Consider the following 24,913-nt stretch of genomic DNA (forward strand, 5'->3'; position numbering starts at 1 on the left):
CATTTTATGTGTTTTTGTACTAAGCAAATGGAGTTCTTCATAAAATAAGAGACATCTGAAAGCCAGAGTCCATCTCTTTATACTTAACAGCAGTATGGAAAAAAAACGCACTGAGTCAACAAAAGTCTGGATGTTTAATTCGTCTTGAATGTAAGAATTTTTAGAAGCTTATTTACTGAGGTCATCAACAAAATCATTCCCTACTGAAATGGTTAAGTTTCAATCACTGGACATTCTTGTGAGACATGATCAGAGGCAGCAAAAAGCCTAAACCTGCACGGCATGGTTTGATTCTGCAGTACACAATTCAAGATTGGCCCCAACCATAGCTAAATAAAATTTTAGGAGTCGCACTAGAAAATTTTGTATCATATAAATATTACTAAAAACGATATTTACATTATCCAAGCTTAATTTTTTAATACCTACATCATGGACAAGTAAAAAGCATTGCCATATTCAGACCTTCTAACAACCAGCCTTAAAAATCCTCTCTTCAATCAACATTATCTCAGATCAGCCTATGAATCTAGCATGACTATAACAAAATCATTTTGACTTACAGGTAGTGCCTTGATCTGTCAAAGGTATGCTCATTCCAGAGTCATACTGGGCATAAACATTCACATCATAAGTAGTACTGGGAGACAGGTTATGCAGGGTGTAGGAAGTCACTTCTCCAACAAAAACCTCCATTGGCTCATTTGAACCTTAAATGAAGGGAAGCAAGAGGAGAAGACTAACGATTAGATGAGCTAGAAAATTATCGGCTTTATTTAATGTCTTTAATTGTTAGTCTTGTTTATTAAAACAAAAAAAATCATTTCTTAAATTGTCTAATTTTAGCATGTAAGACTACTGCAAACAGAACACACAAAGGTTCACAAACTACTGTGCAATATTTGTGTTTAATTTAATTTCTAGAAAGCTATGTTTATCATTCCATTCTCTCATAAAACAAAAGTTTTGAAGGACCTTAATTCCAAAATGCCTGTCCAACACTCATCTCACATACACCAGCCCATATCCCCAGAAGGACAAGAGGTATTAATGAGAGGAAAATCAAGTCTGATCCAGAACTTTATCTAGACACCACATGAAATCTCAACTATGCAATTTATTCTCTGTAATTGAACGGATGAAACACTGTATTTAGTAGATTGTACTTCTTATGAAATACTGGTAATAAGAAGACCTAAGCTTGCATCAAATCCAGTAAACAATAGAAATAAATAAATCGTTTATCACGAATGTTTTCACTATACACCTGATTTCTATTCTGATCTCCCATTATCCATTCACTATTCTGAAAGCGCTCTCTTCACAATGAACAGGTTTCCTTACCCACTGGTTTATACACAATTTTATAGCCCAAAACAGGGGATGGTGAAGGATCCCAGGAAACTCTGAATCGTGTGTACCATTCATCAGATATATACATGTTCTGAGGAGGAAGTAGGCCAACTGAAAAGAAAGAAAAAATACTCTAATTAATTAGAGTAGTGACTGTTTTTCAACCTCTATAAACTTATAACTTAACTCTGTAGGGAAAGAATCATATTAGACACATTACTAGCATAATGAGACCTTAACAATGTTGGAGTGCTCAAGCAATCTATATCTTAAATTTAAAAAAGAATACAAAGTAATAAATCAAATTACCAGTTCTTCCATTTCCAGTCACTTGTCCACCGTCTCCATCTTCATACACAGCCACAACAGTAATTTTATATGGTGTATCTGACTGCAGCGGCTGTAGTATCACATTATTTCTTATCCCGGGAACTGTTGTCTAGAACATATGAGAGAAATAGAGGTAAATATGCCCATAGCACGGCAATTGACCAATAACGACAGTAACTGGAACTAAAAATGTGTTCAACACCTAGCACTTTTTATTATGTCCACTGTAGATAAAATCACTCAGTGTATCTTAATGGTTACAGCCCATGAACAAATACAAGCACGTGCTGCTTTAAAATATAAAACACTGTGGCTGGCGTAAAAATATAATGCAAATTGACTCTTTGGTCCCTACCCTCACACCAGAGTAAGTCGCTGCCATTCCTCACCTAGATTTCAGTACTGTTCCCTCATAGAAAGGGGAAAGTTGCGATGATGTGTTCAGAGACAGAAAAAGAGAAGAAAAAGCTCCCGAAATGAGGTGGGAAGGCAAAGCCATTCACACTACTCATCAGTTTCATTGTTGGTTCTTCATCGTCCTCAAATCAGGACATCATTTTCCTAACAGAAACAGCAGTAACTAAGAAGGAAGCCTTAAATATTTTAGTATGTAAAAACTTGCCTATTTACGCAACCAACAGCTTCCTGTGGCAGCTATGCGCTATAGCTCCCTTATAACCAAAAGTTAGGTATAATCTAAAAAGCCAAGCTGCTCCATAAAAAGGCCATATAGCATTGAAACTGCAGAAAGTATCTCAAGGTATCTCTAAAGCATGCCCCAGCCAACATTTTCCATTATTAACTGACAAAAATTTTCAGTTGTTTGAGACTTGCTGTTTTTATGAAATGTCCAACATTTTCTGCAGAAAAGCTATGTGTGTTTAAAACACGTTCCTCCACTGAAAAACAGTTTCAGAAGGGAATTTTCAACCAGTGAACTTTCAGTATGTCCTACACAACACTATATAAGCGATAGCAGCATTTAGGTGGTGCTCTCCATGTTGAATTTTGGCTGGCGGCAGTCAGCAGGAATTCTGCCATTGACCTCTATGGGATCTAAGTTTGGCTTTGCTATAAACACTCAGAGAATTTTATAAACATCAGATTAACTTGTGCTACGATTAAGCTGCAGGAAATTAAACACAAACACTTAAAATTCATACTGAACATTTTGAAAGTAAGTTAGATGCTGAATCAAAGTTACCACTGCTTTCTCAGTTAAACCAACTTGGCCAGCTCACTTCAATTTATAAACTGCAGACTTATATTTATTCTATATCTTAGCACAATGACTTCATATTGAATAGAATATGAAGTAATGGCTATTCACCATAGCAAAGTGTTTGAACTAAATGTGGGAAGCAGGTTCTGCTCAAAGCCTTCTGATTAATGACGACTCACACTTTTAACATTATTTTACACCTGGCTTGGTTCATTAAACTGTTTATGCACTCCAACATTGTGAAACAAACTGTTTTAAACAAACCATGGCTTACCAGCATCAGTGACTCTTAAACAACAATGACCAAACCACCCATAAAGCAGCCAACGTATGCTACATGTAGAACAGGTATATTTTTCTTTCTGTAGCCTAAACAAACTGAAAACATCTCAGTATTTATTAAGGAATCACAGAGCTTACATATTCGTCTATGGGATCTCCCACAGTGGGTGAATAAATGATTCTGTATTGCTGGACTGGTCCATCAGCATGGTCCCATTGTACAGAAAGGCTGTTTGTGGTCTCATCAAATACCCTCACATTCCTTGGCCCACTGCGAGGCACTAAAGAAAGAAAATACAGAATGCTATATAAAGCACGATTCCTCCAGTCCAGCGTAACTCTAACTGATTCAGGTATTGCCCTAGAGCAGAAGCTAAAGGTGCTTCTGAAACCTAGAATAAGCATATACAGGCATATTTAGTTGATAATACAGCACTACCTGAAGGTCTTAAATAGAAATAGGACCTTAACTAGAAGAACCGGAGCAGAATGGAAAGGAGAGAACATTGAAGGGACGTGGAAGATGAGCATCTATATAAATATCTATATAAATATATTTCACACGCATTTGGGGATATAATAAAGAAGGCACAGAGGCAGCAAAAGAGGGGTGGCATATGAATGCCATAGATAAGTTCTCAACACATTATTTCTTGAATGAATTTGAAATACACCATGCATACTCAGATCCTGCAAGCTAAGTTGTAACAAAGAGGTTTTGGTGTTTAGGCAACTCCAGAGAAACAAACATCTGGGGACATCCACATACACAATTATTTTGTAAGACACAAAACATGAAGTACAATAATTTTTTTTCTGTTAACAGCAAATTCTACCCATCTTAATGTGCTATTTGCTTTCGGAAAGACAATTAGGTATTTAGCTGCAATTAAATTTTAAAGAACAGTTTTTGCACTCTCAAACACGTATGTTGAAATTAGATTTATTTCACACACGAAAGTGAGTTCAGTGATTATGCTTGTGCCACAATTGCCAGATAACATAACAACAGCTCCCTTCCAGAAAGGCCTATAAACAGTTTCAGCCATAATTCAGTTGCACTGATCTCAGAGTTGCACTGAATGGCTTACACTATTTGTGATTGTAACCAACTTTCTAAATTCTTAATACACCAAATCTTGACATAGATTTCCCAAAGGAAGTATTGCCTCTTACATGTTCTTCCCTGTGCTTCGCTTGGATTTCCTTCTCCATCTGCATACAGAGCTATAATATTTATTGAGTAAGCTGTGTCAGGAGTCAAGCGCTCCAGCATCACATCACGAGTGTTGGCTGGTACCACAATCTACAATGGAAACAAAAGGAACCTGCATAAAAAAACTTCAGTTCATACAATGTCTTGTTAGAATGAGAAATTTGAATGAAATAAAGAAAATTTGGGAACCCGAACATGTATTTTCTGAGAAAAATAATACAAGTTTAAAATAATCAATTAATATTGATAAAATTTCAACAGCAGGTGCTACAAAAGATTGGCAAACACATAAGGAGTTCTCATTCTTCAAATAGAGTTGTTATTTTTCACATTTTACATGAAAACAGAAAAAAGAAGAAACATTCAGTAACCCAAATAAAAAAGTAAATTCTATCATGGTTCACTGACATATGAAGGACATTTCCTAACAGGTAACAACAGACAGGTTCCCACTTGTGTGTGAAGGATTATACAGGTACACTTTACAGATGTGAATGTGTCATTAAAAATTCTAACACTTTAATACATGTAAACAGATCCATCTCCACATGTACCATATGGGTGTATATTTTGTATGAGTACCTTCACAGGTCTAGTTCTAAGACTGTACCCATTTCTACACAAATCCAAGACCTCTTATAATACACGTGGAGAGCAAATTTGTACTCATTCTGATATTCAGATTTCACTGCTCACGAAGTCCTACTTAAACGCTAATGATTTGAGGTAAATAGATGGTTTAGTGCTAAAACCACAAAAACTTGAGTTTCATAATTAACCATTTCCTAATAAACAGTTGTTGTTTCCTTCTCTTATATTCAAAAAAGGTTTTATTTTAACTCACTTTTTACCTGAAATATGGTAAAGGATACCCAACCCTCAATCCTCAGCTTTAAAATAGGAAAGACTTGTTTCTTTTATTTCACTAAATTAACCATCTATTTACAATGGAATAATTTCTTCTAGGCACTATGCTTTCAGTAGGGACACTAGTCGGCAGATAGTTGGCTTCAGATCATTACTACCATTCTACACTCATTGAAGGAAGCAAAAAGCTCCACCTACTTTTTTAAGGAATAGTATAAAAACTAAATTACTTACAGATTCTGACGGCCTTGGGCCAGATAGTGGAGAGTAATTAATTCTGTATTGTTGTACTGGACCTGGAGCAGGCTCCCATCGGACATTCATGCTGTTTGGTGTGGGGTTATAAACTTGAATGTTTCTTGGTGTTCCTCTCTCCACTAGATCAAGGATAATTTAAATTAAGTTTCACAAAGCTTTTTACTTAAGAATGATCTGTTTCCACTTGAATTTACAAAAAAGCAACTGAAAAGTTCATCCGCCCAAGATACATACATTACTGGTGTTACCCTCAAATCTATGAATCTAAGAAAATCAGTTATTAGTCATTACAAACACCCTTGTCACGCAGCAAAGTGCATATGTTTAGGCTGCACACTGAAGGTGTGATTATAATACTGTGTTACCACACTGGTGTTGCCTAATTAGCCATGTAAGAAAAGTAGTCACAAAACACACATTTCGACTTATGCTGGCATTCAGAAAATTTTAAGGACATGGCATGGACGGACGTCAACATGGATTAACACCAGTACTTGCCATTTGTTCACCAGTATTGCTACTGGCACTAGAACTACAGCTTTGCTCTTGTGTGGACGTAAACAGTAAGTCAGCTGCACAGCACAGAGCTGAGCTTTCCTAAGTTAAATGAACAGAAAGCCTCTATCTGAATAAGCAAAGAAAACTGTGTGAGTTACAGAGCTACAACCACAACCCAGTGGGTAAATGGAGTTTCTTACACTGATGCCTTAGCTTGGGGGGGAAAAGAAAACTTCAATAGTTGATGTAAAATAAATCAGAACTCCTCAACTTCTCATGATTTGAGTCACTCACAGAGAAGTCCTAACATCGTATTGAAAAGGACTGTTTTACTTACAAGTTCTTCCAGTGTCAGACGTACGTCCGCCATCCCCTTCTGAGAAAACTGGAACCACAGTAACAGTGTAAGGTGTGTTGGACTCAAGAGTCCTCAGGATGACATAGTTTGTGTTCCCTGGTACTGTGGTCTACAGATACAAAAAGAAAGATAGGGGGATGGCATTTACATAAAGTACATAAAAGCTTAGCTTTTTCATCTCTCTCTTACTGTTGATACTGATTTTAGATTATTCTATACTTAATTACTAACCCCACAAATCAGCATCAAGTTAGATTCAGCTTAATACAAGTTCAAATATATATCTTGTTATTACTTACATCCCTGAATATAGTTGTAACCTTATAGTCCAGCATGCTAGATTGCAGTCCCCTCTCCTTCAACAAGCATGCCCTCCACCACATCTCATTTCTAGACTGGATATGACAAAATCTTTACCAAAGAAGAATGTATTTGAAACTTGAAGTAACAGAGTATAGGCTGTCTTCTGGAATTGGCCTTCAAGAAAGTTCTGTCTTAGGCAGTGTCTGTTAAATCCTATGCTCTCCTACCCAATCTCTTACAGATGTTCTTCACTTTTGGGTCCAGCGCTTGTTCTACTACTATCAGTAACAGACTCTACAGTGATCTCTCTAAGGACAATTATTTAGCAGCTCAGAGACATTAAGAAGTCACTTTCTAAATCAAATAAACATTACATAAAACTAAAATATGCCAATGACAGGAAGTAATAAGCACCTCATGCTAACAAGTAAGACTCTTTAGCATTTAAAGAATACTTATCATCAGTAGCTCTCTAGATGCTTTTTGAAATATTTCTAAGTGATGTACTCCTCATTTCACAGGCACATCAAATTGTACAGCTGTAGAAAATTAAGCCTAAGTAGGAAAGAATAATATTTTCCCAATCTGCAACGAGGGCAATCCAAACGCATTTACAAAATTGTTTTAGCCCTTTAGTAGTTAAGTCATTTTAGAAGACTGTAATAAGACACCCATGTGGATTTTTCTGCTTTAGAAAATATCAGCCTAGGTAACTGCTTACAGCCACATGACTAGTTAGCAGTAAAAATAAGTAGAAATGAGGTCTCCTGACCTCATAGCCCTTTGCAACCCTGAAATCAGCTTTATACCCACATACCTTGCCCTAAGAATGAACAGACATAAAACTCTGGTATCAACTGCCTGTACTAAGAACTAATCACTGAAGGTCTAATATATCAAATTAAACATTGGTATTACGTATGGAAGTTGCTGGCTTTCATGTAGATGCTCTGCATTTGCTCCAGGATGGCTAAGAACAGAAAACAGCCAGTGTACAGGCAAATAAGCCCCCACTTCAGTCCACAACATTTCTGTCAGTGGAATCACAGGCTGCTGTTTATCTGAGACAGCCAGTGAGATCCACAAGAAGGATTTACCATTTCTTCAGAACCTCCAGCTGTAGGTACATAAAACACTTTGTATTGGCGAGGACTTCCTTCAGCATGATCCCATCGAACACTCAGAGTACTGGTGGTTGGGTCATAAACTCGCAAGTTCTTCACAGTGGTGAGAGGTTCTGAAATAGATCAACGAAGCTGTCAGAAATGTGGGGTCACATTCTCTCACAGGTGCTGTCAGATCATGACTGTGCCATGTATTATTATGAAATTTAAAAAATAACAGGTTTAATCATTCATGTTAAATGTTATTCGTCTTCATTAATCAGAACTCATCAGCCCCATCCAACAGCATCAGGAATATTAAATACAGTTAAAAAAAGTTTCTTTCTGGACATTTTAGAATTAAAACAATGAGTTCATTAGGACTATTTTCTCTAATTTCTCACCAGGCACATGCCTGTATCTGATTTTCCATAGCAGGCTCAAAAGTAAGCCAAATACAAATGAATTAATAGTACCTTTATATTCTATGCCCAAAGCGTATATGGTAGCAAATCACTTAGTACTTTCTATAGGAATATAAAAACAACACTATCATCATAAAATAGTACAGGCTCAAAGCGCACACTGTGAAGGTCAGTCTGTGAACCGAAAAGTAGTAAACTTATACTTAACAGCACACCTATGAGAGTCAACATGCCTTTAGATACTTTAAGATGTTTTCTAAACCGTGGCATAAGAGACAAAGAGATTGAAGCGAGGAAAAAGTTCCATAGTAGCATTAGGGTTTCTCTTAGTCTTAAACACTGGACATCTAGTCTAAGCTAGTGGTCCATGGTGTCTCTAGAGTGATTAGACTGGTAGGAACTCTTATTTACCTTAGATACGCGAAACCTCTCCAAAGACAAATGACTAATATAAATGGGATGAACTTTACCGTAGGAAATCTGTCTCAGCTAATCTGAAAAGCAATACATCAGCACTGTTTCACACTTAACAAGGAGCTCACAACAAGTTACTTACTGGTTCTGCCTCGGCCTGTCATTCGTCCCCCTTCGCCATCCGCATACATTGATGACACGGTTATAGCATATGGTGTGTCAGGCTGCAGCTTCTGTATAACTACACTATTCTGCCGCCCTCCAACCATAGTCTGCGATAGGACAAAACAAAAAGATTAACATCCCCTTTATGCTAAGTCTTACTATTATAGTCAAGAATGTAACTATTTGATACAGAGCAGAAAACATCAGGACTTGTCACACAGTGCAAAACTCTTGTGACTGCAACTGGCAGTAGACATTGAACGATAGTAATATTCAGTAAATATCCATTTTAGCTAATTTAGACAGAGTCTAGCAACACAAAGTCAGTATTTTTTAAGACTTCTAAATTTGCATATAACCACAATTACATATGAACTATCAGTCTATTTTGTGCCAGCACAGAGCTGTTTTTTCACACTGCCTCTGACTATATCATATTGAGTTTAGTAAGTCTTTTATTCTCTTTGGTAGACTTTGCATTGGGCTTCTTAGGCTTCACTCTCACCCATAATGCAAGGATGGAGTAATTTACAACAATCTGCGGATCTCTGACACACATTTTGTGCAATAGCAACATTGTTTCTCCTTGATTTCATGCATGTTGTAGTATGTTGCTTGAGTAACTGCTCTAAAATGCTTTTGTTAAGAGTCTAAAAGTATTTTACATCTTTCATTTCAACTTTACTTCAACATATAACTAGGTGACAACCATTCTGATAACCATGTATCACAATCCCCACCAAGGAACAGATTTACAGTGCATTGAGAATAACACTCAGAACATGTGCACTTGGGAATTTTGCCCTTGCTTAAGGGCATCTTTTTTCTTTTTTTGGACTATCTGAATATTTTCAAAGCCTATTCAACTGATGTGTTTATGTCATAACACTCAAAATGCATCAAGAATAAAGAATTCTGATAATGAGTAAGCATTTGTACACCTTCACATTCCATTAGAATTAGATGTTTTTAATTTATCAGGAAACTTTATTTGTATGCAAGTGTCCAACGTTCAGTTCAAAGCATACATGTTTTTAGCATCACATCATGGCAGTCTCCACATTTTACTGTCTACATGCCTTTCAAAATCTGACCCCAAATGACCATGACGGTCTCAGAAGTCTGGTATGCAGATTTTGCAGACCTGTCTTCAAATCACCTTTGCTCTCTCCTGGTCCCAAGGCCACCAGATGTCAAACCAGTGTTACAGAGCAATAAAACCTTTTGGAAATTCCGTTTTAAATATTCCAGTGGGGACACTGCTATAGTTTCTCCAGCAACAACAATTTAATCAAATCATAAAGAAGGGGACAAGAAATTGCTGTCATATGACTAAGAATCATTTGCAGATAGAGATTAACACTTCATAAACAGAGCATGAATATTCTGGGTGCTCTCCTCAGAACAGAGGCGTCTTCACTGACTGCTATTGCTCGGCTTTCTATCTAGCTGAGAACAATTAAGTCCATTCCATGTCCTGTGTCACTACACATATTTCCACAGAATGCCCATTATTTCTTTTTTCACTTCAGCAATGACTGATCACATCTGGCTCATAACATGACTGCTGCTACTTCTCGCTAATTCTCACTAGAATTGCACTGATTGTCAAAAAAATTACCTGTTAGTTGTTTGTGGCTATCTCTAGGCCTTTCTCAAATAAATTTTTTCTTAATAGTATTGGTTTGAATTTTAAAAAAGATTTTACTTCAACTCAAATGCATGCTGCTCAGAAGACAGTAGAAATGGGTGTGTAAATATCCAACCAATTCTGAAGTAAACATGCCTAGATATGCTTCTGAACATGTAGGATCTCAGATTACAGTAACAAGCAAAATATGTGTGGTTTTCTTCTGAGACTCTTCCTGTGAGTCACACGGCAGTAACCGCAACAGCCTCCGACTGCAGAATAGGGCATTTTAAAGTAGCACACATTTTTGATAAAGAGGCTGACTGCATTACTGTTCCCAGGCTATGTTGCTTAGACCACCAGCAGTCTACACAACTCACGCTGATGATCCAGGGAAAGCTGGCTGGTATTCTCCCATCATTACAGCTGTTCAATCATATTAAAAGACACTAAAATACCTTAAACACTTCCCTAAAATATGTTTCCCACGGATTAGTTTTTGCAACTGCCACTTCTTGTTGGTTATTCTGTCCCTAGTGTGATAAGACAGGATAATATACAATTCTCAGCTGTCCACACTATGATCCATGGCAAAGCTGCTCTGAGAGCGCATGAAGTGCACTGTGAAAAAAATGACAAACTCTTGACTATGGAAGTAGTGATGCTACTTCATATCACTGACTGTTGTGATAAATGTATTTCTGTGACTTGTGATCTAATGTGCTGATAGATTTTTTTGCTCAAAGATTTTAATTTTATTCTGGTTATAATTATATGATTTTCAAGAAAATGGGCTGTATCCAAAGTTAGTTTTTGCTCCATACAGAACATATTGTCTTGAAGGTGAAAAGCAAGAAAGAAAAAGGTGGTAACATATACATATTTACTATAAATATAAATTTTCCCCTAAAAGAAGATTGATATATGCACTGTTGTGCTTTGGAAATAAATTAGCCCAAGGTTTAATTTGCACAACTACCTTACAAGGTTTAATAACTACAGCATTTCAGAATTAATTACCGACTGTTCAGGGCCATCCCCACTGATGGGCTGGTAAATGATCCTGTATCTCTGTACTCGACCACTGGCCGGATCCCACTTCACAGTCAAACTGTGTGAAGTTGCATTGTACACCTGAAGGTTTCGTGGGCCACTCTTTGGGGCTAAGAAGGGTAGTAAAGCAAAGAATGAACATATAATTCAAGTTAAAAAACACAGACAAACACTGCACTCACATTTTTAGGGATGCATGAATGTCCCACCAAAAGCAGAATGTATTAAAAATAAGAACAAGTCAACATAAACTGTAATGTTTGTAAAATAACAAACGTGGTAATCTAGTGGTTAGCATTCCTCTAAATACACAATAATGTTTATTAAATAATCTCAGCTTTTTAATGTCAACATTCTGCTCATTTTAGAAAAAGGTAGCTATAGACTTTCTTTAATAATACCATACCTGGAAATTCAGGTTCTTACCTTGTGTGGTTATAGGCACCAAGGGTACTAGAAAAAAGGCAGAAAGAGTTTTCAGAACTCTTGCATGTGTATGCCTTCTGATTTAATAACTATGAATAACAAAATGAAGAAACCCTTAAATTACTTACATGTCCGTTCACTGCCAATCAGGTCATCACTTTCTGATTCATCAGGATAGATGGCAGTAACTGAGACATCGTATAATGTATCTGGATTCAGATTTTCAAAGACCAAACTATTCTCATCACCATTTAAGATGGTCTTGTGGAGAATTAAAAAAAAAAAAAAAAAAAGAGAGAGAGAGAGAGAGAGAGAGAGAGAGAGGAAAAAAGAAATGAGTAACCTTTTACCCAGTAACGTCAGTACAGTTGGCTGCAACTCTAACTCTGTATTCTAGGTCTTCTTACAGAATTTCCAGGGAGCACAAAAAGAATGCTTGCCAGACATAAGCTGTTTATTAATTACATTTTTGATTTTAAAATCTGAGAGACTGTCCCTAAAATCCTCCAGTGGCCATCCATTCTTACCTCCTGTTTTTCTGGTCTTCCATAGGGTCCCCAGGTTATTCGATACAGAGAGACATCTGGAGCTCCATGATCCCAAGTTCCTCTAAAACTATGCTTGGTTACATCTGTGATTCTGAGATTGGCTGGTGCTGGTACAGGCTCTATTATGAGCAAAGGAAAAATACTCCACAAAATGTAACTACAGAATGAATACAGTTAAACCAAAGAATTGCTCAGATAAATAATTCAGAAGATAGTTTCTGGAGAAGTTTCAGCTGTCAGTTACTATGTTTCTAATGACTGCAATAAAATCCTGTAGTATAACCCAGCAGCTACACTAAGCAAGTCATCCTCCACAATTTTATATCACTAAGTCATCGCCTAATAAAACAGACATAGCTCTACAGACTGGTGAATTTATGTCTATTCAAAACAGCTGAAATCCCAGACCCTACACTGTGCAGTCAAAAGGAGTAATTATGGCCCCACCACCACCCCTTAGCCCTCAGCTTGCATGAGTTTCACCGCAATATTAAAATTTCTTATATAAGCCAAATAATCCATGGTTGAATCACACCATTTTTTTAGAAAGATAGCATGGAATTCACAGAGGTTAACTTTAGGTTAGGGAGGCAAAGGGTTATAGTCACTGGAAAGAAATGGGTGCCTCTAAAAGGCAAAGGAGAGATAAAAATTACAATCAGGTTCTCCATCTCCTGGAGAAGCCTATTTTTCCCCATTAATCTTCTCACTCTCTCTATCGCTCTCCCTCAGTCCAAACATTCAAATTCTTATATGAGATCGGAGCATGGGCCACTCTCCCTTAGATAAATAGGTTCAACTACAAGAGCTAATCCCCACCATTATGCAGGAGCAAGAACAGTCCCAGAACTGAATAAGGCCTGAGACTCACTCCCACAAGCAGTGGGTAAAACTACAGACCTAAACTAAAAATAATTTATTTGACAGTGCCTTCCTCTTTTTACTTACACATACACTCACATAAAAATACAGGTATAGAACAGGCTTATAGAAAAGCAAGCAAAAAAATCTCATAAACATTTTCAAATACACCAGGCTACAAAATGAAAAATCAAGAAGAAATAAAAAAAGAGAGTATGCTTTCTTTTTTTTTTACTTCAGAGTGGGGTTAGTGATAAAGTAACATTGATCATATCTATTCTAGCTCTCTTCTTATACTATAAGCCTAGATCAGGATGAAGGCTTCTCCAATATCAACTTTTTCTTTTCGGTCTGAATCAACTCTCTTTTCTGGAGATTTGGTCTTACTATCCATTCAATATCCTCTCCTTGTCTCTGTCTGTTGTGATGACTGAAAGGCTGCCTTTACAATTACCTGAGTAAGGTATCTCTAAAAGTATAGGCTAGCTTAGCATTCTTTGATAAAAAAAAAAAATCTTGTGTTAGAAGCAAGATCAAATCTCTCTAACTGTCTAGCACTTTCCCTAGCTTCCTATTCACTCCCCTAGATTTAAGTAACTTCACAGACCTGCTAAACCTTTCTCCTACTCTCATAATCTCTTGTTAATTCTACCTCTACTTTCCTCCTTCAGCATCTAAACACATCAAATATTTTTTCAGTTGTTGGTCTGTTCCTTCTCTATAGACTGCAGGTTCAGTGTTTACTGCAAAAAGCTGCTGACCTCATCTGAGATTCCCAAAGATGCCCAGGATTACACTGCAAATAATGCTACAAATACAAGTAAAACATCCCTCAGATTGAACAGATGAAACTCCGTTTCCACCTAAACACAGTAATATATTGCAACACACACTCCTTAAATGAATCTAAGATAAAAATATCTAAAAGCAGAGTTATTAGGAAAACTTACGAGTTACAGCTTCTGTAGATATTGGTAGTGATTCTCCTTCATCATATACAGCAACAACTTTTACATTATACAATGTTTGGGAGGAAAGGTCAGAAAGAGTTGCACTGGTTTTGGATCTGTCAATTTCCACCTAGGAATAAAAATAATGACTTAAGAATTATAAATTGTTCTATAAATGACCCTGCATTTAATTAAATCATAGAAAGTCCTGTGCTGAAAAAGAGTAAAGCATTTTGCACTAAATTTTACCATTTTTCCCTACATTTACTCTTGGATGTTGAGGGTCTATCTAGTAACTGCCATTGTGGAGTTACAAGTGCCATTGTCTCAGTTACAAGTAAGCTACTTCTGACTGTTTCACTGCTTCATTCATTTTTGAAATGAGGATGCAAACCGCATCTCCAGAAAGTTCTCATTCCCTTGTAAAAACACATTTAATCCTCAAAAGAGTTGATTAACTTCTAGCAGTGCAATTATGGAAAACTTGCACATAACTCAGAGAAAGGCATCTGTAACAATGCTCACTCACGTGGTGTCAGTGAGGAAAGGTGCTAACATGCCTTTAATCCACATTCATGTCCTCCTAATTGTAAGCTGTCTTAAAGTTCGGCATACTAACAGTCATGGAGCAGAAATGGCTATTTATCAAAACACAGGAGAATTCACTAGTAAGTTTGAGGCTTTTTCCCTCTCTTTATGAAAAGGAGGGGAGTATGTGAAGAATCCCAGCCCAAGTTTACATCAGTACCCTTTCTTGACGGCAGTCACCAAGATCTGGTGTTCTCTGTTCTCAGTGAGGACTTCTAGTATTACTTTTAATATCATTTTAATAATCCAGCTTCTCAAAATAAAACTCGCTTCAAGTACTTGCAAAAATATTCCTTTTCTTTACCTCCTTTATGTCAGCTTCTTCAGCTTGTTTGTATCTTAGGATGTATTTTCGAACTTTGCCTGGGGCAGGATCCCAAAGGACATTCATGCTGCTGTGAGTAACATCCCTAACTGTTAAGCCTCTTGGTCCAGGTAAAGGTACTGCAAAAACAATGATAGTAGTAAGTGAAAGTGTTACTCACAAGAGAGGTATAAGTCTCTCACAGAAGGAATTAAATTAATTATTTTCATGCATTTAATTAAAAAGGCTGCAGTAACTTTCCAGGTAGTTCATTGCTCTGGCCATCAAATGGTTAAGACCAGGAGGACAGGTTAAGAACTTATTGTCCCAGCAACCAGCAAAATTGCTAAAAACTACAGTAGGCTCAGCTTTGTAAATTACGAGCACAATACTTTTCAAAGTATCAGAGCTCTTTCTTTAAGAATGTTACTTTTGGTGACAATCAAATTAAACCACCTTTTCATGTCCACTTAAGGGCTTAACGTTGTTTAAGAACATAAGAATAACCATAGGGAGTACATTTAGCCCAGAAACATGTTGGCATGTTTCCTGTGGCAGGAGGAAATGTTAGACGTTTGAGGAAAGGTATACAAAAGGAAGCCACATTTCTATCAGTCTTTCCCTTGGTACAGTATGCTTCCTTCTTCACACCTAACTTTTCAAAGTTTATTAATACCTGGGGACCCATGGATTCTCCATACTTAAGTGAGCCCCTCTGAATTCAGGAATAAGGTTCCTAGAAGTTAATAATGCAACCTAAATTGAATCCCTTTTAAAATATCACAACCTAGAGACTGCCAAATCAACTTTTTTCATTATTCAACTTTCTTCATAATTCTAGGAAAAAAAACTTTTGTTCCTCTTTTAAGAATTGGTTCGTTTTCATTGAAATTTCTTTCAGAACCCCTTGGAAACATAAGAGTAGTGTGCAATGCACAAAACAGGGAAAAGATGGTCTTCTAAACAAAACAAAAAAGTTGCATGAAATAAAATGCAAGTTAAATGTTGCTGAAGTAAAAATCAAGATGTCCATACATGTCACTTCCTGGGAGGTAAGTGGATCACTGGTGATATCGCCAAATAATACATAAGCAGTTAAAGTGTATTCAGTATTAGGGATAAGGTCTACCAGCTGAACCTCATTCACTGATGGTCCAACACGCATCTGCACATGAAAAAAAAAGTACACCATGTTTAAAAACTAAAGAAAGTGGAGGCAGAAAAGCAAACAATGATTTAAGTTAAAGGGAATTTTGTTTGTGAGATTTGTAGTATATTTACAGCTTCCTAACTGATGTCATTGTATACAACATCCCAAGTGAGTTCACACAGCACTTCAAATAGTAGATGCCAGTCTCCTTTGACTGTTAGATGTATGAAGCAAATCTATTGGTTTTTCTTAATTTTGTTTTAGCAGAGTACAGGAAGTGAAGACAAATTATCTTACTTCTTTCTCTGTAGCTGGGACTGTGGCATTCACAGGTTCATATGTTAATAAATAACCAGTAGCTCCAGTGAGAGGCTCCCATCTCACTCGCATAGAAGTTGATCCAATGTCATAAACATGCAGGTTTCTAACTGAAGAGATTGGCACTGTCAAATAAAAAATATATATTAATTTATTTTCATTACCATTTTACTACTTGTACCCTCTTCATCCTTCATATTTCACAAAACAGGTAGTACCATTGAGAACAGAGCACATGCACATTAGAAAGAGAAGTGAAAGTAGGGAGATGAATTCAATAACATTCAATATTCTGTGAGAGGCAGGAAAGTCGCTCTATGTTGCATTCAATATCAATATACCTAACATCAATAACATAGAGAGCTGACAGTAGAAACATAATAGTTAAGCTATGTCTCTCAACATAGAAATGATGCAATTGTGTAGAACTACATTTCTGTTAATCTGACAAAATTAGAATAAATTTCATATAACAGTCTGGCTGCTAACAGCAGGAATTTTTGAATGAATACAGGTCTATATAGGATAACGTTTCTGGAATTTATAAACTCCATCCTGTAATTCATCTCTACTGCTCTAGGCTAAGAAGGCTTATACAGCAGTCTTTGTAAGCCTGGAAGGGGGCCAAAGTTGGGACAAACGTTTTTACCACCACAGTTTCTCTTTGCTACGGTTTTTCAGCCAAAATCTGAATGACCAGTGTACCACAACACAGTTTGGTATTCCAATTAAAAATTTTGTTTCCTCTAAGGAAAAAGCTTATAGTGCTAAAACTTCCATTGGATGGTCCTCCATATATCAAATTGGTTGTTAATACGGTATTCACATTGCAGTTCTAACTTACAAGTTGTTTCCCTCCCGATTAGAGGTTCACTGCTTTCGTCTTCTACCACAGAAAATACGTTAACAACATATTCCGTTTCAGGTTTCAGATCTTTCAGAACTGTCGTAGTTTCCATCCGACTTACATAAAACTACACAAAATAGAAGCAATGTTAACAAAGTGTACAACAAATGCATCTATAACCTTATCTCTAACAAAAAATTAATTCCTTGTGAAAATCTTCAGAAATCAATGGTATAGAACTAAAAATAAGTATGGTCTTAATCTTCTATGTCTTTTGTCTTACAGTATACCATTACTCTTGCAAACCAAACTGCAGGGAAAGCTCAGGCAGACACTTGTTTTCAACAGGGCTAGATATATCTAGCATTACTCACTGTGCAGCCTGCTTTCACCTATGGTGCGCGCTTATATGCTACTCAGCGACGTGAACATGGGGAAAGTGACATGGATATATGTTACCACTTTGGAAAGAGTAGTTAAACACCCAGGGTAATCTAAGTGGTTACAGCACATGCCATTAGCAACACCTTGCAGAATAGAAATGGTAGCAGACAGTCAAGCTGTAAAGCCAGCGTCCATTGGAATGGCTGCTCCAAATCTAGTCGTAGGCCAAATCCTGAGGTCATGATTTACTAAGACAAAACTTCCAATGAGTCAAATCTGAGTTAGGACTTAAAATCCACATTCAGAGGTGGTACATTCCAAGTTAGGCATGCAGAGGTGCCTAACTTCATTCTCCTGTCATCCTTCCTGATGAGCAATCCAGACTGCCTAGTATCAAGGGTTGTCTGCTATTGGCTCTCTGTGTAGAGACGTAATAACCACAAGACGAGCTTGACCATATGCATTTAGAGTTTGAATCTGCGCCTAAGCACATTCTCCAAAGTACTACCATATAACACTCATCTAAACACGACCTCACAACCCACATCACCCACTGCCTTTTTCTTTATTAACTGGAAAAGTGAGCCTACCTGTGAGTATGCTCAGAAAATTTCCACTGCAGACTCATTTAAACCAACATAAGACAATAGAATATGAACAGAAAGGAATTACTAGAAAATATCATTCACATATTTTTAAAAATATATCTTTTATTCCTAGATTATTGATTTTAAAACAAAGTCTGCTCCTTATTTTTGTGATTTTGTTTATGGTTTACAAAACATGTTGTTATTGACCTTAGAAGCCTTTTTTCATTTACTGTTATAACACACACAGCCTAATAAGCACAAACTTCAGAATGGTATTACCACGATGCAAAAGTCCAAGGTTATCACGGACAATGTTAGAGAAGAACATACAGCACTAACCTGTTGGGGTCTGCCTCCAGAGGCAGGGTAATATTCAACCCTGTATCTATCGACACTCTCAGCAGGTGGAGTCCATCTCAGTCTGAAAGAACGAGGTGTTACTTCTGAAATAACTAGGTTAGAGGGAGGTGGCAAATCACCTACAAGTGGAAACAAATTAAAATTCATTAATTTATTGCCATGTCATCAAGAATAAAAATGTGACTTACAACCACATAAACATGTTTTTAAAAAACAAACAATTGAGGTATTTGCTTATGTTTCTGTTTCCTCAGGAAACCCTTAAAACAACTGTGTGCACAGACAGCTCACCATCACACCCTCATGTCCCTGGAGGACCAAGAGGTAACATGAGTGTTCTTCCATGCCAGGCGTTGGTTCCGAGCTGTCAGACCCTTACACTTTAAAAGAGCAGAGCTGCTAAAATTGTCTTTATTGAATGAGTATCATCAAAGAACTTGCCAGACTGAGCAAAAAGGTGACAAACTGAGCAACATATTTCCTGACTCTGGGAAAAGGGCAGGCTTGTCCAGCCATGTCATGCTGTGTTAGGTATAACACAGCCATTGTTGAAAGGAAAGGAAGAACCCCTGTGGGTAGTCCAGGTGGTCTGTACAACTTCCTTAGACCGGCAGCTGAAAAAACAGCCCAGAGCTACATAGTGTTCCCAGAAAGTAATGAAAAGTAATTAGCAAATCAAACACATAAATGGAAAGAGGATGAATTAGTTAGAATATGTGATGTACCTGGCCCTTTCACACTGTTACACAGATTTGTGGTTACATCATCAACAATGCTAGCCAGGAAGGAGAAATCTGCAACATTGTAAGCATGGATGTCATCTGGATCCGTTGCAATCTGCTTCAATTCATTTTCATCGGCATTTTTAATACCTTACAGAGAAGACATGAGAACGAATCATGTTAGAAACAGTGGCCATGATACATAATGCCATGAACATAACCCTCTGAACACATTCTTTGAATTCTCTTTTAGGTACTTATGTATCTTTCCACTTCTGCATACAGTTAGCGTATCGTGGTAACTCAGACCACCTCTTCATACAGTACTTACCAATTGCATAAAGTTCCACTCCCTCATCTCTGAGTCTTCTTGAAGGGGTGACTACATCATCTTGTGATTTGCCATCAGTGATGAGAACACCAATTTTGCGAGCTCTGGGTCTTAAGCCTACATCTTGTTTGAAGTTGTTCTTCAAGATGAAATCCAAGGCCATTCCTAGCATGATATAAAGGAGATAACCATCACTATACACTATTTTAAACATACAGTCACGGTAAAGGAGAATATTTCATCCTGGTCATTTCACTCTGACAATATAATTCCACAGTTTACTTCCTTCAAGGACCACTCAGAATCCAGCTGAAGTCCATCATCTACCCTTACCAGTAACTGGCACCATTTCAGCCCTTTCGAGGTCTCTGATCTCTTACCTTTTATACATTACCCTCCTATCTGGTTCCCTGTAGCCTCCCTTCTGGGTTCTCACTTTGTCTTCACCCCAACCCTGACACGCAACTGCCTTTTCTTCTTCTCATATGCCAAACAGCAATCCTCCAGCTCATCAACACCCAAGGTCTCCTCCACCATATTTCCCCAGATTTCTGCTAAGAATATACGGCCACATGCTATGCCTGTTCTCACCCAGACATACCTGAAGTGAACTCTAAGCCCCTTTGATCATGAACAAATTTAAGCTTACTGAACAATACTGGGATCAACTACTAAAATTTTTTTAATGCAGCTTAAGGAAAATTCTGGAAGTGTTACATACCCGTTAGAGTATTGCCTCCTTTGTATGGTAAGTTGGCTACAGCCTCCAACAAAGCCTGCTTGGTTCTGTAAGCATTGAGATTCCATTCTGTCCTGGGATCTCCACTATACTGTGCAAGACCTGAAAGAGGCCATTATTACTTGGTTAAGTGGTCATGCAGCAGCTCACCTCAGTTTCCCTCAGACATAAAAGGACTTACCAATCTGTACTTTGTCAGGACCGATATCAAAAACTTCAACAATACGGGCAATGAAGTTCCTGATAGTTTTAAAATTGGGTCGCCCAATACTCCATGAGCCATCCACCAGCAGCACGATATCAGCTTCAGCTCTGGTTCTACATTCTAAACCTGCCACATCAACCAGAAAAATATAACCTTAGCTACATCAAACCATGATAGTTTTCTTTCCCCAACCTCTTTTATATGACATATGTCATGAGTTAGCTTCCAAAATGTCTCTAGTTTTATTCACTGGCACTCTGTCAAGTATGACCTATTTGTGAACATTATGCACACTAGTCACTTGTTCCATGGCAAAAGCTGTATAAATTTTTCATGCATGTATCCTTTCAGGAGTAACACTTCTAAAATGTATAAGATCACTGAAGTGCTCTTCCCTATTGTCATGTCATTATCTCTTTTGGTCCTTAGAGACGGTTGCTAACTTGATTTCAGATTCCTGGGGGTTTGTAAAAGACTACGAAGCTAACCACTGACATAGCAGTGAGCATTATTAGATTATCCAAATTCACAGTATTTACTGTATAGCTATGGATGGCTAAATTAATGCTCAATTTTCAACTGTATAGTAGTAGAATTAATAGCATATGTTACAATCACTTTCAAATCAATTAGCATTTCTGAATTTGCAGGGGAAAAGACATAGCAATATAGATGGTACAGAAGTTTGCGCATACAGGAAAGAGAGAATACAATTTAGAAGGAGATATGCAAACATAAACACAGGTCAAGAGATATAGAGGTGACAAGAACATTTATATAAAGCTGCAACGTTCTGAAAAGGTAGGAAGTTATTTCAGATATCTTCAGTTTACAAATTACAGAATAAAATATGTATCATATTGTTTTCATCACAAGAAAAATCACAAAATATTTATACAATGCAGAAAGACACAATGATTTTATCAGCAGCCATTTCGAAAAGAAAAAAAAAAATCCTTGCTCTCTCTCTTTTCCTGGAGATTGTGTTACCAGCTGCAAATTTTCTGGCTTCCTGCCATCAGAGCTTCTGGTCTTTATATGGAAGAAATCCCATTGAGAAAAATCAGCCACACTCATCACAGTTGAAAGATATTGTGATTTCATATATGTTCCACATAATTGATCCAACACTGCAGACTCATGAATATAACTATTCCATGTACCTGGGGGTTAAAAGCATGATCCTCTTCTGCATAGAAAATATAGATCTAGTCTTTAATCAGGACAATAAAATAGATAGGGAGTAGGGTTTAAGTAAAACCATGTTAGTTCAAAAAATTGCATGCATAACTTTAATATGGAAGTTAATGTTAGCTTTATACATGATACAACAGTTAAGCTATTTTGACTTTTATTTTTCTTCCAACTACCATAGTTCCCCAAATGGAAAATTCTAGCAAAGGCACCAGACCTAGGGTAATTTTCCCCCCTATTAATATATAATGTACTATTACATTTACAGTCCCAGATATAAAATTCATTTTTCACATTAACTGTGACTCAAATCCATGCATTATTAAAACAAATTAGCTTAAAGATTATAACACTGAGAGAAGAAATGACAGCTGCAGTAATAAAAAATAATAAACCACTAGGTGTAATTAATTTTCTGCCAGAATTACTACAGTTTTACTCAAATGTCACTGATGGCCTGTTATGTATTTTTTCTCAGTTCTACTCTATCGTATTAGACTGAGTAGGATTGCAATAACTTTAAAAGTTTCTAAAAATGTTGTCAATAAAAGTTTCACAAGGGTAGTATTTTTACACAGCCTGGTGTGGAAAGAGGGCATCAAAGTAGTTAAGATAAAAGAATATAGGGTCAACCGAATGCTGTACTTAACAGTTAGAAACCTTTTTTTTCTTTAATTAACTCTGAAAGGCCTTTGCAATTAGGTTCTTCCTCCTTAACAGATTCTCTGTTCTCTCTGATGGTTATGCAAAGCTTGAAATGCCACAGGAGAAAGGTCTGCACTTCTATCTGTATGCTTGCCTATTAAGAAGCAAAGGTGTGCTGCAGGTAAGTTCTTGACACCTTCCATGAAGGAGGACTAAGCCCTGAAACTCTATTTGCCTAGTATTTTCCAAAAGTATGGTGGGCACAGCTGTTCAATTCATTTGCAAAGGCCCATTACCCACACAGAGGGTGGTTATCATAAGAATCACAAATACTTTGGTCGGAAAGTTCAGCTCCACAAGGAGAAACTGCCGAATAGATAGCGGAGAATACTCAGCAATTGTATTTCTGTGCTAACTCTCTTCCATCTATAGTATGGGAGTAAAAGTATACTTTTACTCTATAGTAAAAGTAGCTAAATAATGGTTATGCTGCATATAAATCTAAACAACACATGATAACTCTGAGATTTCCCCAGCTATCAAATCTTTGCCCATTATATATTTATTATATCTTAGTCTAAAAAGGAAAAGTCACCGTGTAAGGACAAGCAAAGGGCTAAAAATCTGCTTTAAATTCTTTGTTCCACTCCTGTGAACACCCCTCTAGATGAGCCATGATCTCTGTTCAAGAATTTGACCTTATGTGATTTAACACAGATGTGGATGGCTTGCAAATGCTATGCAGCTGGCTTTGAGTGATCAGTAAACATGGCTTGCATGAGTTATTATCTTTGTAAGATCATCTAAAGGGGGTAGAGGACTAGAATCATGAAACGGGGCATACTTTGTGGTCATTTCAGACCAGAGGTTGTACCATCAGGGAAGGGAGTACCCTGAATCCTGTAAATAAATATGTATGTGCATTAGAAAAATGATAAGGAAATGCTGAGAAACTCTTTTAGTCTTTTTTATCCAAAATCCAAGGCCACATTTTCTTCAATTCAATCATGTTTACCTCTAGATAGAAATGGCTCCGAAGTAGTGTCTGAAAGGGTGGTCATCTCTTGTCCAACCAGTGGGCTGCTCTCTCCTCCTTCAAACATTCCAAAAACATTTACCTTATAGGTAGTTCCTGCCCTGCAATAGTTAAGCAAATGTACTGTAACTAAAGCCACTTGGCTAGCTAAATGCTGACACTTCACTTACAAAATCTTCACAGTTCTACTCCACAGAAAATAAGGCGCAAAAATGCAAAACTCAAAGACCAGTTCTTCCACTGAAGCCATGAAACTCTGACAATTTAATAGCTGGTTCTAGACCTGTACTTACAGAGTATTTTTGTTCAAGTCATTTAAGACTTTTCATGGTCCTATTTTTAATATAATCAGCTTACATGCACACAATTCATAAAAAAATTTTGACATGCTCTGAAGCCCACTTTATAAATCCAACCCTCTAAAAAAATTGATCCAGAACTAAATCAGACATGTTTAATATTAAGTAAAGAACTTTGGGGAGAAACTTCAGAAATCCCAGCTTTCTCCTCCAGCGTCCCATTAGCTCTCCCATATGTGAATGCTGCCTCTGCCCACATCTCTGCCTCCTTTACTTCCCACGAGACCACCACAAATGACAGGGATAATCTCAGAAAGAGTCCTGTTAGGTGCCTTTCAAAGATTGCATGACAATGTTCTCACAGCTTATTGCCATAAATACTTCCTTACTTATAGTAGATTTTGCAAGGCATTCCAATCCTGGACCATGATAAGCTAACATCAAAAAAAAAAAGTAATTATTATCCATACCTAAGCTCTTCTAATACCACTGTGCTGTCATAGGGCCCAACTATTAATTCTCCAAGGCTTCTATCATCTTCAGTAGGGTGGAAAGTTACTTTGTAACCCTTCACTTGCCCTGGAGCTGGCTCCCAGGTTACTCGGAAACTTGACATAGTAGAATCAGAAGTTCTCAGATTTCTAGGTGGCTTAAAGGGAGAGGCTGCAAGAATGAAAAGAAGATTTAAATCAGGTCTGCTTATGAAAAAAACAAGTAGTATTATTGAATGCAAAAATCCAAAAGCAAATTCAGTATTAGTGGTTTAATTAACTATGAATTTTGTTAAATTTATGGTACATATTTAAAAAAAAAAAATCCTAAACTCTATGTGCCTTTCCTTTGACAGGAACACAAGTATCAAGATATGAAAGATGAGATTCACTGCACCTTGCTAGCTAAAAGTTAGGTATGTAGGCAAAGTCTGTTATCAGTGCTCCC

At 37.1% G+C, this 24,913-nt stretch overlaps 1 protein-coding gene across 5 annotated transcripts in view; it reads right to left on the reverse strand.

The window, feature by feature from the left end:
* The window catches only part of COL12A1 (collagen type XII alpha 1 chain), a 106,284-nt gene that overhangs the window by 43,134 nt on the left and 38,237 nt on the right, over nt 1-24,913 (reverse strand). For all 5 annotated transcript variants that reach the window (XM_068937562.1, XM_068937564.1, XM_068937563.1 and 2 more), the window contains 25 exons: nt 24,445-24,637; nt 23,655-23,776; nt 20,777-20,926; nt 20,578-20,697; nt 19,857-20,021; nt 19,529-19,675; nt 18,783-18,922; nt 17,467-17,596; nt 16,602-16,747; nt 16,190-16,319; nt 15,155-15,294; nt 14,263-14,392; nt 12,431-12,570; nt 12,032-12,164; nt 11,904-11,930; nt 11,445-11,587; nt 8,772-8,901; nt 7,785-7,924; nt 6,364-6,493; nt 5,505-5,647; nt 4,364-4,493; nt 3,326-3,468; nt 1,663-1,792; nt 1,345-1,464; nt 564-710 (listed from right to left, as the gene is read on the reverse strand). In XM_068937562.1, the coding sequence (XP_068793663.1) occupies nt 564-710; nt 1,345-1,464; nt 1,663-1,792; nt 3,326-3,468; nt 4,364-4,493; nt 5,505-5,647; nt 6,364-6,493; nt 7,785-7,924; nt 8,772-8,901; nt 11,445-11,587; nt 11,904-11,930; nt 12,032-12,164; nt 12,431-12,570; nt 14,263-14,392; nt 15,155-15,294; nt 16,190-16,319; nt 16,602-16,747; nt 17,467-17,596; nt 18,783-18,922; nt 19,529-19,675; nt 19,857-20,021; nt 20,578-20,697; nt 20,777-20,926; nt 23,655-23,776; nt 24,445-24,637 (3,369 nt within the window). The remainder of the gene's footprint in view (nt 1-563; nt 711-1,344; nt 1,465-1,662; nt 1,793-3,325; nt 3,469-4,363; nt 4,494-5,504; nt 5,648-6,363; nt 6,494-7,784; nt 7,925-8,771; nt 8,902-11,444; nt 11,588-11,903; nt 11,931-12,031; nt 12,165-12,430; nt 12,571-14,262; nt 14,393-15,154; nt 15,295-16,189; nt 16,320-16,601; nt 16,748-17,466; nt 17,597-18,782; nt 18,923-19,528; nt 19,676-19,856; nt 20,022-20,577; nt 20,698-20,776; nt 20,927-23,654; nt 23,777-24,444; nt 24,638-24,913) is intronic.

The sequence above is a fragment of the Struthio camelus genome, chromosome 3, assembly GCF_040807025.1.
Source record: "Struthio camelus isolate bStrCam1 chromosome 3, bStrCam1.hap1, whole genome shotgun sequence".
In the NCBI taxonomy this organism is placed as follows: domain Eukaryota; kingdom Metazoa; phylum Chordata; class Aves; order Struthioniformes; family Struthionidae; genus Struthio; species Struthio camelus.